At 57.7% G+C, this 13,217-nt stretch overlaps 1 protein-coding gene across 8 annotated transcripts in view; it reads right to left on the bottom strand.

Moving 5' to 3' along the window:
- JADE2 (jade family PHD finger 2) overlaps nucleotides 1–13,217 on the bottom strand; it is a 47,485-nt gene that overhangs the window by 19,670 nt on the left and 14,598 nt on the right. For all 8 annotated transcript variants that reach the window (XM_055141417.1, XM_012933055.2, XM_055141412.1 and 5 more), the window contains 2 exons: nucleotides 4,600–4,757; nucleotides 552–706 (listed from right to left, as the gene is read on the bottom strand). In XM_055141417.1, coding sequence (XP_054997392.1) covers nucleotides 552–706; nucleotides 4,600–4,757 — 313 coding nt within the window. The remainder of the gene's footprint in view (nucleotides 1–551; nucleotides 707–4,599; nucleotides 4,758–13,217) is intronic.

The raw sequence follows: 13,217 nt of genomic DNA on the forward strand, positions 1-13,217 counted from the left end.
TGTGTGTGTGTGTGTGTGTGTGTGTAAAAACAAAGGCTGCAGGTCCCGGGGTCTGGGCTTGACTCAGCCCTCAATAGACGTGTGTGTGTGTGTGTGTGTGTGTGTGTGTGTGTGTGTGTGTGTGTGTGTGTGTGTGTGTGTGTGTGTGTGTGTGTGTGTGTGTGTGTTGTGGCAATGGCTGGGCCCTTCCTTCCTGGGTCCCAGCCTGCTGTGTGTGTGTGTGTGTGTGTGTGTGTGTGTGTGTGTGTGTGTTGTGGCAATGGCTGGGCCCTTCCTTCCTGGGCCCCAGCCCGCTGCCATCCCACACTCCTGAGTTCATTAGTCCCTTCCCGGTGCGCTGTGAGCCGCATGACGGGGGCGCCCTCACACAGCAGCTACGCGAGCCAGAGAATGTCTCTAAACAGCAGTGCCGTGGGGGGACAGCCCTTGACCCCACAGCAACAAGCCCAGGACGGCCACTGCCCTGTCACAGGAGGATGCGGGGCAGAGGGGAAAGCCCGTCCCTGCCCGCCCCCCCGTCCTCCGCCCCCCTCAGCCTCGGGGGCACCTACCCATTTCCTTGAGCTCGGAGTTGATGAGCTCCAGCCAGTAGGCATCGATCTCATCCAGGTCATAGCGGCTGCCCCCCGGCCAGTCGGGCCGGGAGCCCTCGCCAAGTCTGGAGTGGCCAGGGGAGCTCTGGGGGCCTTCCAGCGGTGGCAGGAGCCTAGGAGATCAAAGTGGGGGGTAGTCATGAGGAGAGGGGCCTCAGCTGGGCACCCCTGCTGGCTCGGCGGTCCTCCGATGAGCGGGCTGGCCCAGCCTAGGAGCTGAGGGCAATCAAGGTGTGCACGCACCCTGGGTGCCAGCAGGGACCCCCCCCCCAACCTCCTTCCCCTGCTTCTGCCCTGCTCTCCAAGCTGTGGAGACAGGGAGGGAGGCAGGCCAAGGAGTGTCCCAAGCAAGGCCACTTTGGCATGCAAGTGGAAAGAGCCAACCAGGTCCCAGGGCCTTCAGCACTGCCCTTCGGTGGAGAGGCCAGGGGTGAGGCACTGACGCAGCCTCGAGTGGCTTGGTCCAGATAAAGGGCCACGGCGAGGCCACCCCTGGGGTAACAGACAGGGTCACCCCACAGAGCACCACGGTGACCCATGTGTGCCTCTGGGCTTGTCCCACCACGGCTACTCCTGAGAGCACCGACCTCTGACAGCTGGCGAGGCACTTCGGTGGCTGAACCACGTCAAGCCCTTGGCTCGGCGCCTGGCACACAGCCCAGCCCTCCGTGGGCGCGCGCGGCCGGGCCGTGGGGTACCGCTGTGCCCCTCTGCACCCGAGCGAGACTGCTCTGGCCTGCGAGGGCACCGTTCCCCCCACCCCCCAGGGCTCAGCTGTGCGCTGCCCCTTGGTTCCCGATGCCAGCTCCAAATGCCAGCTCTTCCCACCCCCCGCCGGTTGCCATGGTTATTGCTGTGGAGCCTGGCCTCCATCTGGCCGGCCCTGCCAGGGCTGGGAGGCCCCTCACTTGCCCGGGAGGCCTCCTGGGGTCGGAGGCAGGGCTGCCAGGGGCTGTGACTCAGCGCAGACTGGGGAGGGGAGGGCAGCGCCCTGCATGGCACAGAGACACGGCCCAGCTGTGGGGAGGAAGCACTCGGGGCGTCAGCAAGAGGGGCAGGAAGGGAAGGCGCCGGGCGGCGGAGGCCTGAGGGGGAGGCAGGGCGAAGGCTGCTGCCCGGAGGGAGAACAGCCCGAGCCGGGACTGCAGGGCACCCTCGCTGCTCATTCCAGGAGCACGAGGGAGACGCTCAGTCCTCCAAGTGCCTTTCCTGAGGCTCCGATGGTTTGTCTGGGGGCCACCCTGGCTGTGCTCAGGGCTTACTCTTGGCTCTGTGCTCAGGAGATCATATGAGGCTCAGGAGATCATATGGGAACCCAGGGCTGCTGCATGCAAGGCGAATGCCCTCCCCACCGGACTATCTGTCGAGCCCCCACCTTGAGGCTCTCATTTGCACTAAGGCACTCTGCGCAGACTCCATTTGGAAGCCGGTCAGCTGCTTCCCCCGGTCCCTCTTCCCTTCACTTCGCAGTGCTACACTCTGGGGTAACCCATGCCCTTCTTTAGGGCGCATGTTCCTTTATGGGAGTGGGGGGGCAGGGGGCGAGGCCTTGGCCTTGCTTTTCTTTCATTCACCCACATTCTCCTTAGAACTACCATCTCCAGGGGCCGGTGGGATAGTACCGTGTGCAGGGTGCTTGCCTTTATGCGGCTGATGGGGTTCGGATTCAATCCCCGGCACCCCATAGGGTCCCCTGAGAAGTAACCCCTGAGCACTGCTGGTGTGTCCCCTCCCATCCCCCACATAACAACTACCCTCCTTTAACAAGATGATTTCGATTTAAAAAAAAAAATGTGCAAGATAGAAAAAGAAACGACAATAACAAAACAACCCCATGAACTACTGTCATGACCCTGTTCTCTGTACTCTAAACACGGGCTAAGGATTCTGGAGAACCCAGGCGTTCAGCAGACTTGCCCATACCTGTTAGTTTGCTCAGGCCCTGGGGACAAGATCACATGAGCGCCTTTTCTCTAGAGTTGGGGTGAGAGGGTTCACCCCAGAAAAGGCATTTCCTGTGCGTCCTGGGGCTCTCCTCTCTGGGGTCTGGAGGAAGCTCTGCTACCAACACGTGGACAAACCTCACCCCAAGCCAACACTGAGGGCAAATGGGAGGAAGTGGGTGGCTGGGCTGGGACCTGGGGGATGGGCACCCAGAAGACAAACATCTGGGTTTGTCTAATCCCAGGAGCTGTTTTTTAACCCCCACCAACCCCACCAAGGGAGGCGCAGAGGCCCTGTCTCAATTTCCCATCTACGGTGAGACGGGTTCACCTCTGAGAAATGTTGGGCCATGAGGTAAGGCAGGGAGGACCAGCAGCGGGGGAGGGAGAGGGCCGGGGTAGCAGCGGGGGAGGGGCCGTGCCAGGGTCTGTTCTCGTGGCCTATGATTTCCTGGCCCAGCCCACAGGCCCTGGGAGTCAGGCAGGGAATTCCCCAGAATGTACTTCCTTATCTCTGAAATGGGGACAGGAACCTGTGCATTAGAGGGCTGTTATGGTAATTAAGTGAGAAGATGAACGGCGAGATCTCAGGAGCTAAGGGCTTGCCTGAACCATCCTGACAGCGCTACACGTCTGGCTGGCTGCCCGCATAAGACGGAGGGTCCGGGACCTGCAGGGGGAGCCGGGTGACCTCACTAGGAGTGCCGCCCTTGCAGCCCCTGGGTGCTCCTTGCCCAAGGGCACAGACCTGGAGGAGAGCAACAGGCGCCCAGGGCGACAGATACGCCCTATGCATGCAGGCCAAGATCCAGCGATGGACAAGCAGGCATCTGCAGTCCACTCCCAGAACCCCGACACTGACATCCAGGGGCCTGACACACTGGTGGGCTGGGCCGAGGCAGGACGCCCCTCCCTCCAGCAGCAGTCTTACCCTCAGTGCCACCCCCCGGGACACACTGCTCCAACCCACTTGACAGCTGGGAAGATGCTCAGAGGCGCGGGAACAGCAGCTCAGTCTACAGACGGAGCTGGGGCAGGGGAGCACATCCTTTCAATCTGCAGACTCTTCCAGAGAGGCCCAGAGACTCTCAGAACTCAGGGGCACCCCCAGTCTGGACCCCCGGAAGAAGCCTGGGCCAGAGTCTAACCCAACCCTCTGGAGAACTTTTGAGTTCACTTTGCCTCTATGACATATGCCCAGGCCAGGTCAGGCACCAAGAAGGCACTGGGTGTCTGCAAACCGGTCAAACGCTCTCCCCGCTGTACTTGGGCACACATCTGTGACCTCTGCCCCCAGGCCTGGGAAAAATGGGCCATGGCAAGAGCTGTGGGCTGGCAGCACCAGGAATGGACCACCAGGACCATTAGTGGGGGAGGGGTGGAAGGCAAGCAGGAGACAGACCCTTAGAGGGTTTCCGGGGTGCAGAGAATCTCTCTCTCCTCTCTTCCCCTCCCTCCCTCCCTCCCTTCTCCTTCCATCTCTCTCTCTCTCTCTCTCTCTCTCTCTCTCTCTCTCTCTCTGCCACGTGTGAGGTCAGCGTCAGTTCTGTCATTTCCATGCCACTGAGGCCGGATTACATTTCTGGCCTAGGTCACACAAAGCCGTCAGCCTCAAAGTAAGTAAGTAAACCACCAGTATTTCTGGAACGCGTTTGATGGTTTATGGGACAAAAGAATCAGAAACAAACTGGAGACAGCGTACAACGGCTGACGTGTGTTATGCATGCAGGAGAACCAAGGTCTATCCCTTGGCACCAAAATGTTCCCTGAGCACTGCTGGGAGCAATCAGGAACAGGACACACACACACACACACACACACACACACACACACACACACACACACACACACGGACCAAGAATGTAGCTCAAAGCACTAGAACACATACTTTGCATGCGAAAAGTTTCGACTCTCGGTATCACAAGGTCCCGCAAGCCCTGAGCTGGGGTATGGGGTAGCCTACTAAACAAATACCAAAACAGAGAGAAAGAAACAGACCAGAGAGAAGACCCAGACCGGGAGGCTTTGGTTTCCCCCTTCCCCTACCCAGGGACGACACTCACCTCACCACAGGCTCAGGAATGGCCTCGGCTCCGGCGGGCACCTGCACCCCCTTCTCCCATTCCTGTCGCCAAGGGTCGGCCAGGATGTAGTAGTCATCCGGGCTGAGCTGGTACGAGTCTGGGATCTTCATGGCGGTGATGAGGTCTGTCCGGAACACCTGTGGGCAGTGAGGGGCCGAGTGGCTTCAGCCGGCACCGGGAGGTTCACACTCGCGCCAGCGAAGGCGAGGACAGTGCGGCTCCAGCGGCTTCCTGCCCGCTCGCTGACAAGCAGGACGCCAGAGGGCCAAGTGGACAGCTCAAGGGCTGGACAGGCCCCCAAGTTTGCTCCCTGGCACGGCACGGCATGCAAGTGACACTGGTGGCCCCCAACATTGCCAAGCTTGAGAAGCAGTACATTGGCAAGTAGGATAAGATGTGCCCCCTTCACACGCCCTCCAAGAGAGAAAAGAAGTCAATCTGGGGACTAGGGACACAGCGCAGGGAAGTGCCCAGCCAGGATGAATCCCTGGTGCCACACGGGCTCCCGGGAAGCAGCCTAGCCTTGGGCCCTAACACTGAACCATCAGCCCAGTTGGCCCAGTGTCACCTGGCCCCTTGAGCACCGTGAGAGCTACCGCCCCCCACCCCCCACCAAAAGCCGTCAGTACACAAGCCGTCAGTCACCCTGCACAAGGCACCCAGCCTGTCACTCAGGGCCCAGCCGTCGCCTGGCACATAGGGCTCTGCACACGAGACTCCAGCACTCTGCAGAACTGAATTCCCGTGTGTTCTGACCAACAAAAGGGCAGCGTCGAGAGAGGCACCAAGATGTTTCATCTTTTTTGCTTTTTGGGTCACACCTGACAATGCTCAGGGGTTACTCCTGGCTCTGCGCTCAGGAAACACTTGCCAAGGAAGGCAAGAGCGAGGCGGGGCGGGGACAGGCACGTGTGGAGGCCCAGCTTTGGTGTCCATACCCCCTCCTGCCAGTGTGCAACGGCTCGGCAACCTCTGCAGAGGGCTGAGCACGGAGCACACCTGCAGCCACGGGAAGTGGAGGGGAAGACGCGCGGGGCGCCAGCCCCAGGAAGCGGAGGCCAGATTCTCAAGGGGGTTTGGGCAGCCTAGGGAATGACTTTCCAGGGATTAGTGTCTGCAAGGTCCCCCAAGAACAAGCCAAGGGCCAGAGAGACTGTACAGAGGTTAAAGCATGTGCCTGGCACTCTGGTGTGAATCCCAATGATCCCTGAGGACAGAGTCGGGAGGAAGCCCTAAGCACCGCTAGGGTGGGGCTCAGAAAAAAAAGACCCCCGTGTTCCCTGCTGTGCGGGAGGGTGGGAAGAAGATGGTGTTGAATTTCTCTGAAAAGCAAGTACACCCTGCCCCTGGCTGGCTGAGAACACCCTCATGCTCTGCGTACCTCCCACTGAGGGAATGACACTTCCCATAACCGTTACCCCACCCCCACCGTCGCTCCGTGCCTCCTCAGCTGCTGACCTCACAGGGGGCCTGCCCCAAGGGCTGTGCTGGGGCTCGGTGGCAGCTGCAGATGCTGGGACTTGCTTGGGAGCCGACTTCCCCAGTGATTATCTCATGAGACTCACGTTAAAGAAGTCACATCACCAAGACCAAAGGAACCACTTCAAGGACGGCTCCAGGCCTCACACGAAACTCCAAACACACCCTCCCCAGAAAGCCAACACTGCTGGCCTCACTGAGGCTCAGACATCCATGCAGAGGGCAGCCCTAGCCCGCCAGACGCCCCACTTGCTGGCTGGCTGGGTGGGTGTCCGTCGAATGGAGAACCTTTACCATAAGGAAACAGTGGAAAAGGGTGCAGGGGTGAGTGGGCAAGGGGCTGGGCGGGTGGGTAGGGGGGCCCTGGCAGCCTTTTTTGCAGAAATGTAATTAACATCTTCATCTAGCTGGAGTCAGCCCTGGCTTGAAAAAGGTCAAGTTTCTTGAAGACTCTATTTGCCAATATAATTTAATTGTTAAGACTAACACCCTAACATTTAATTAGGGTGCCAGTGTGAAAAAAATTAAAATGAGATTACGATTAAATGCTAATTAAACAGAAGATGGAATGTGGTGGAGATTTCACAGCCCCAGTAATTTGCATCTCTTACTAGCAAGCAGTGAGACTCTTACTAGCAAGCACTCATCCAGGCCCGGGGAGGGAGGCGAGGGGCGTTTCTGTGCAGTTCTTCAGCCGCGCCCCCAGGGCTGGCTGGAGTCTTTCTTGGCTGAGGCCTCTGCCAAGCCCAGCAGGGCCAGCCTGGCAAGAGAGAGCTGAGCCCTAGTGAACTCTGGACACCGGACAGTCTCAAAGACCTCCCAGCCCAGAGGAGCCAGTGCCACATCCAGGACCCCTAGCCCTGCGGCCGTGATGCCAGCACCCCTGGGAGAGCCCGCGTGCCGCTCCAGCCAGCAGGCAGTTTCTGCAGAGCATCCTGGTCCTCCTGAAGAGGCGCCCCTAAGTCTGGACACACCTGTGGTTTCGCATCCCGGGTTATTGTTGTAATCAGACCTCCCTCTGGGTCCCTCGCCTGGAGCACCCAGACTCCAGGAATGCCGATGGCCAAACCAGCCACTTCCCACCCCATCCTCCCACCTCACTGCCCCGCACAGGCACTCGGGAGAGCTTAAGTGCCTGACCCACGCTGCTTCTTAGGACCTCCCCTCCACGCCTCACCCATTCTCAGCTATACTCTGTGCCTGGCACAGCGACTGAATAAATGAAAGACTGAATAAATGAAAGTGCATCTCTGGAAGTTTATTTAATGGGCCTTAAGCTTCTCAGCTATACTCTGTGCCTGGCACAGCGACTGAATAAATGAAAGACTGAATGAATGAGAGTGCATCTCTGAAAGTTTTATTTAATGGGCCTTTAGCTCCCAGCTGGCTCTTTGTTGAACCCCTAGGAACAGGGCGAGCCCCCCTGATGATAAACCCAGTCAAAATCTCGACGTGAAAGGACCTTATTGGAACAGCAGCTGGAAAACCAGAACCAGAGTGTGGCCCAAGGCCCAGGGGTGGACAAGACCTGGTCCTGGGCATGGACCAGATCACAACCCAGGCAGGGACTCAATTCTGTCTCCAGTTCAATTCAGTCAGATCAGGGTGATTCAGGAGAGCCCAAACCCGTTCCAAGAGGTCCACATTTCGGGCTGCAGGGATGCTTCCTTGGGCTGGGCACGATACAGTTTGCTTCCTGGAGGGAGGTCCAGCTTCGATCTCCGGCACCTCACGGTCCCCCATGCGCTACTGGGAGTGCCCCACTACCATCCCTCCCGCACCCCCCTCCCCAAGAGCTCTGTGTGCCCAAGACACGCCTGAGGACAGTCCATGAATTAGCTAGTGGCCCCCACGCCACCTCTAGTTTAGGGAGCGACCAGCTGCTTATTTCCACTCCCTAGTCGACAGCTGAGAGACCCTTGAACTCAGGTCAGTGAAACAACGGACTCAAGGTCCTACGCACTGCAAGAGGTAAAGGAACCTTCTCGGGGTTCCTTCAGACCGCGACAGCCTTGGAGTCTGCCAGCACTCTCCCAGGGCCCCTGGCCCTCTCGGTCCTGTGCTCGCTGCCAAAGTCCTGCAGTTAACCCCGATCAGACGGTTTCCATAAAAGCTGGGACATGTAAATCAGACGCCGGCTTTGCAAGCTCCCAGCCCCCTACAGCTTTGCACCAGCTTCCCACCGCCGGGTCCACCGGGCTTGTGGCCACAGGGATGTACTTGCAGTGTCCTGGGAACTTTTGCTTTGGCACAGCGGGGGTTGTCTTCACCCCTGCCAAAGTAGGCTGGGCTTAGAGTCTCAGGCCAGCACACAGCTGCTCCGGGCAGCCTTCTTCGATGCCAGGCTGGGCTCTGGGCTTCCTCCGAATGCCCACAGCGCCGGCGTTGGAAGCTCCTGGCTTCCTGCCGTGGCTCCTTACGAGTGAGCCCAGTGAGGTCTGGCCAGAGGACTGAGCCCCACAGTGCACCCCAGGCCTGGCAATGCCAGGCACTAACCAAGGCCGAGTGGCTCCGAGCCTCGCCTGGATCTGCCGCCACCTTTCTGGGTGGCTGTCCAAGACTGTGCAGCTGGACACGCTCCTTTCCAAGGAGCCTCTGGACACTTACAGAAAACTTGTACAACGAACTCGGCAATTCAATGCCAAACCTGAACATCCTCTGTCTTTGAACTGCCAGAGGTCGGGTGTGAAAAAGAGGGCCAATTATTCTCTCACAACGTCTCTGAATTATTTATGGAAACGGAATACAGAATAAAATGGACACTGATGAACCGGAGGCCTGCTGTGGCAAGCAGACCGGAAAGTGGAAAACAAGCCATTTTGGGCTAGTGGAGGGTGTGTGTGTGGGGGGGGGCATTGTTACACCCTGTGATGCTCAGGGCTTATTCCTGTCTGTGTTCAAAGATCACTTTTGGTGGGCTTGAGGGACCTTATGTGTTGCTGGGGATAGAATTCGGGTGGGCTGCATACAAAGCAAGTGCCCTATCCACTGTCCTACCTCTCTGGCCCCTAGAACAAGCCATTTTCTATGATAAGTGAGTGTTTACTATTTTTCTCTTTGGGCAGCCACGGGCACATTGTCTTTAAAAGTCTGTTGCCTAGGGGCTGGGGAAATTGCTCAAAGGGCTGGAACAAGCCTTGCACATTCAGATCCCGAGTATCGATCCCCAGCATGGCACAGATCCCTGTTCTGTCCAGTGGAGCAGTGAAGGTGAAGTCTGGTGTGGGCTGGGAGGGGGAGGCCTGTGGCGCAGGGCACGGACTTCAGGATTTCACACACAGGTGTTTCACCACTGTTTCATCCCAGCACCCCCCCCCCCCAATCTTTCCCCTAAGAATAAAGACCTCCACGGGGGCAGGGATGTGGCTCAGAGTAGAGTGGCTGCCTTGTATTTGCAAGGACCTGGGTTCGATCCCTGGGGCCACACACCCCTCTGAAACACCTCTCTAGTTTTCTGTATCTACTTCCCTAAGAACTAGAAACAGGCTCTGCCAGAAAGTATCTCTAGCGTCTGATGCAATCACCGAAGGCAAATAAAGACAAGGACAACAGGCCACGTCAGCGCACTATGCTAAGAATTCGTTTATCTGAGCACCAGATTGGTGGGTATTACTTCAGTGTTGCGCCCAGGGACCTTGGTCTCTGCGTCTCTGCTTCCCTCTCCCAAGGGTAAATTCCTGTCTCTTCGCTCGTCGTTGATTTTTTAGACCAAGAGGCACCAAGAGGAAGTGGGGTTAAGCTCCAGCACTTATCACAATTACAAAATGTGATGGTTTGTGTAAAGCTCGTCTCCTTGACGAGCCGAGCCGAGCTGAGCGCGGCAGAGGGGCCTGTGGTCGGCTCGGCCTCGTGCCTGTCTGGAGCCCGGGGCTGGGCAAACAGCTGGTGCTTGAGAAATCCTTGTGGAATGGATGACTGAGTGACAGGAGCTTAGGACTGACTGGCGACGCGACCCCACGCTTCAAACTGCCTGCCCTACCGAGCGGAGAGAACCGGGAGGGGGCGGATCTGGGGGACTCCTCCTGGTCACTGCCCCAGAGCCACTGAAAACGCCATTAGTCAGGACGAGACCTCAGCATCAGCCCCAGCACAGTTAGCTCATCAAAGGATGCTTCAGGGTCTGTCTTAGAAGAATCAAACAGAATCACTACCAGAGTTCTGATTTTTAAATCACAGTATTTTTCTCTGAGTACCTCATCTCATTAGCTCACGGTAAAAAACTAAAAAACAACTGCCCCGTCCTGGCATGCCAGATACTGTGCTTACTGCCTTATATAAAAAGAAAACCTCAGCAAAGTCCCATTAACTGCCCCACTCCACTTTACAGATGAGAAGACTGAGGCTTACGAGTTAACATCCCCGGGGCTGGAGAAACAGCAGAGCGGGTAGGGTGTTTGCATGCGGCTGGCCCTGGGTTCGATTCCCAGCATCCCATATGATCCCCAGAGCACCACCAGGGGTAATTCCTGAGTGCAGAGCCAGGAGCAACCCCTGTGCATCTCTAGGTGTGACCCAAAAAGCAAAAAAAAGAGTTAACCTCCCCTGCAGAGATCTGCACAAGCCTTCGTGTGTGTCTGAGCATTGGGTCACATCTATCAAGTGCTGACTCCTGGCTCAGTGCTCAGGGATCACTTCTCACGGGGTTTGGGTGTTGGGGATCTAACCAGGCATGCAAAGCAAATGCCTTAACCCCTGCTCTAGTCTTTCTGTTTTGGTTTTGGTTTGGGGCCATACCTGGCAGTACTCAGGGGTTAATCCAGGACCATCTGGAGTGGTAGGGCTCCAACCTGGGTCAGCTGTGCGCAAGGCAAACGCCCTACCCAAGTACTCTGGCTCTGGCCTTGCACTATTGCCTGCACACAGTTACCTATGATTCCTTCCAAACGAAACAAAGCCTTCTCTCCCATGCTGGGAATTGCTAAAAAATGTCTTAGCCGAAAACAAACTTAATATAGTAAAAATTAGGCATGAAACACTAGTGCGAGACTGAGAAGCGCCTTGGCCTGGTCCCTCTGAAGCTTGCACCAGGCTAAGCTGCAGAGACACACCTTGCACTGGCTCCCACTCTCCATGGCTTTCTCTTACTTTCACAAGGACGACGGCACTGCCTGCTCTTAAGGAGGATTCGCGACACACGTTTCTTTCACGGGACAAGTCCCAGAGGCCAGGAGGCCTTTCCAGCTGCAGGAGCAGCACTGCTTCCGACGAGTGCAGGAGATTCCTGCCCTCAGCCCAGGAGGAGGAGGCAGGCGCGGGGCTCGGGGCTGCGCCAGGAGGCTGGGATCCCGGCTGGATCCCTCACAGGGCACATAAACACTAGGTCTGGCTTCTTGGTACTTCCCAAGTCTGAGCACTCTGCGTCTCCCCCACGGTGCATACCGTCACGCTCTTCAGAGAGAATAAGCTCTTCCAAACATCGGTCACTCCTTGTTCCTCCTGCACACCGTTCAGGCCCACAGCCAACTCATCTGGGAACCCCACCTTATCTGGCAGTAGAAGGGCCCAACTTTATTGATTGGAGTATGTGTGTGTGTGGGGGGGGCTATTTGGGGCCACACTCTGCTGTGTCCAGGGGCTCTTCCTGGCTCTGTTCTGGAAAGCACCTGTTGGCAGTGCCAGGGTGGCTATATGCAAGACAAACATCTGACCTCACGCTGGGTCTCTGACCCAGAATGGCCAAGTGGCTCCACGGTGGCCTTACTCAACGTCTCTGCAAAGGGGGTGGTGGGGGTGTGCTACGCTGACACTTCCCCTGGGCACCACTGGGACTGGGGGGCTACCTCCACGGAGGCTGCCCACAGCATCGCTCATCTCTCCCAGGAATGGCCAGGGTTCCTTGGCCTGGTCCCTCTGAAGTGGGTGGCCCCCAGCACCTTCATCTTGGCCGGCTGATCCCAGTGGGATCCCCACTCTCTTGCCAATTTCCCCCCACCACATCCCCCATTGGGGCCAGCCAGTGTTCCAGGGCCCCGGAGGCCAACTTTATGTCCACTTTCTTCCGGCAATCTCTCTGTCCCAGGACCCCTAGGGCAGGGCTCACTTGCCATGGCAGTGCCAGAGCTGTCCTCACACTCGGCTGCACAGCACCTGCATCCTGTCGGTCAGAGGCCACTCCCCCGGGACCAGCTGCTTTCTCTCTCCGGCCCACCCCTGGAGTAGGTGCTCAGTAACTTTCATCAGCATCAGCGGCTCTTGTCCTGGAGATTCATGTTTTTTGCCCCCCATGCCCCCCGCGGCTGTCTTCTGGGGATTCTGGCTTCCTGAAAACAGCTTTTCTACCTGACAGTTGGCTCCAGGGCAACCCCACCCTGTATCCTGCCCTTCCATCTGCCCCGGCCGAGGAAGGCCCAGCTGCCAAACCACAATGCTGGCCTCACAGCCCTGCCAGGCCTGGAGCCTGTCCCCTGGGCCTTGCGTGTACGGCCAGGTCACTGCCCCTTGTCCCCAGTCCTGGCTTTGCTTAGGTCCCTGAGCGAGGCAGGACAGCCCCACACCCCACCTCACTGCGACCTCAGGGTCTTCCAGGGAGGACCAAGTCAAGACCCGGCCTGGACGGGGCAAAGTGCTACTGAGGAGAGAGGAAAGGATGGAGATGAAAGAGGAAGGAGGAAGGGAGAGAAGGGGAGAGAAGGGGAGGGAGGGAGGGAGAGGGAGAGAGGGAGGGAGAGAAAGGGGAAGAGAGAGAGAGGGAGAGGAAGAGGGGGGAGAGGGAGAGAGAGAGAGAGAGAGAGAGAGAGAGAGAGAGAGAGAGAGAGAGAGAGAGAGAATATACACACAACAGGCTGGAACACATGTGCAGCTGTCTGGGGTTTGATCCTCAACACCACAGGGACCCCCGAGAAAATTAAGAACAACGAAGTACATGTCCTCGGGCCCCTCTCAGACAGTGTGAGGAAGGATTGTTAGGGTAGGGAGGGATGGGGCCTGACACAGACGTTAAGGCTGATCTCCAAATCCTGGACGCCCATTAGATTCATTAGACTCCCATGCCACAAAGGGACAAAGAGTCACGCACTGTTAAGACTCACATCTTTTGGGACAGAAGTCAACTAGCCCAGAACCCTGCTCCAGGCCATGCTCCCCTCTCTCCTCCCGCCCACAGGCAGGCTAAAGGACGC

The sequence above is a fragment of the Sorex araneus genome, chromosome 6, assembly GCF_027595985.1.
Source record: "Sorex araneus isolate mSorAra2 chromosome 6, mSorAra2.pri, whole genome shotgun sequence".
NCBI lineage: Eukaryota > Metazoa > Chordata > Mammalia > Eulipotyphla > Soricidae > Sorex > Sorex araneus.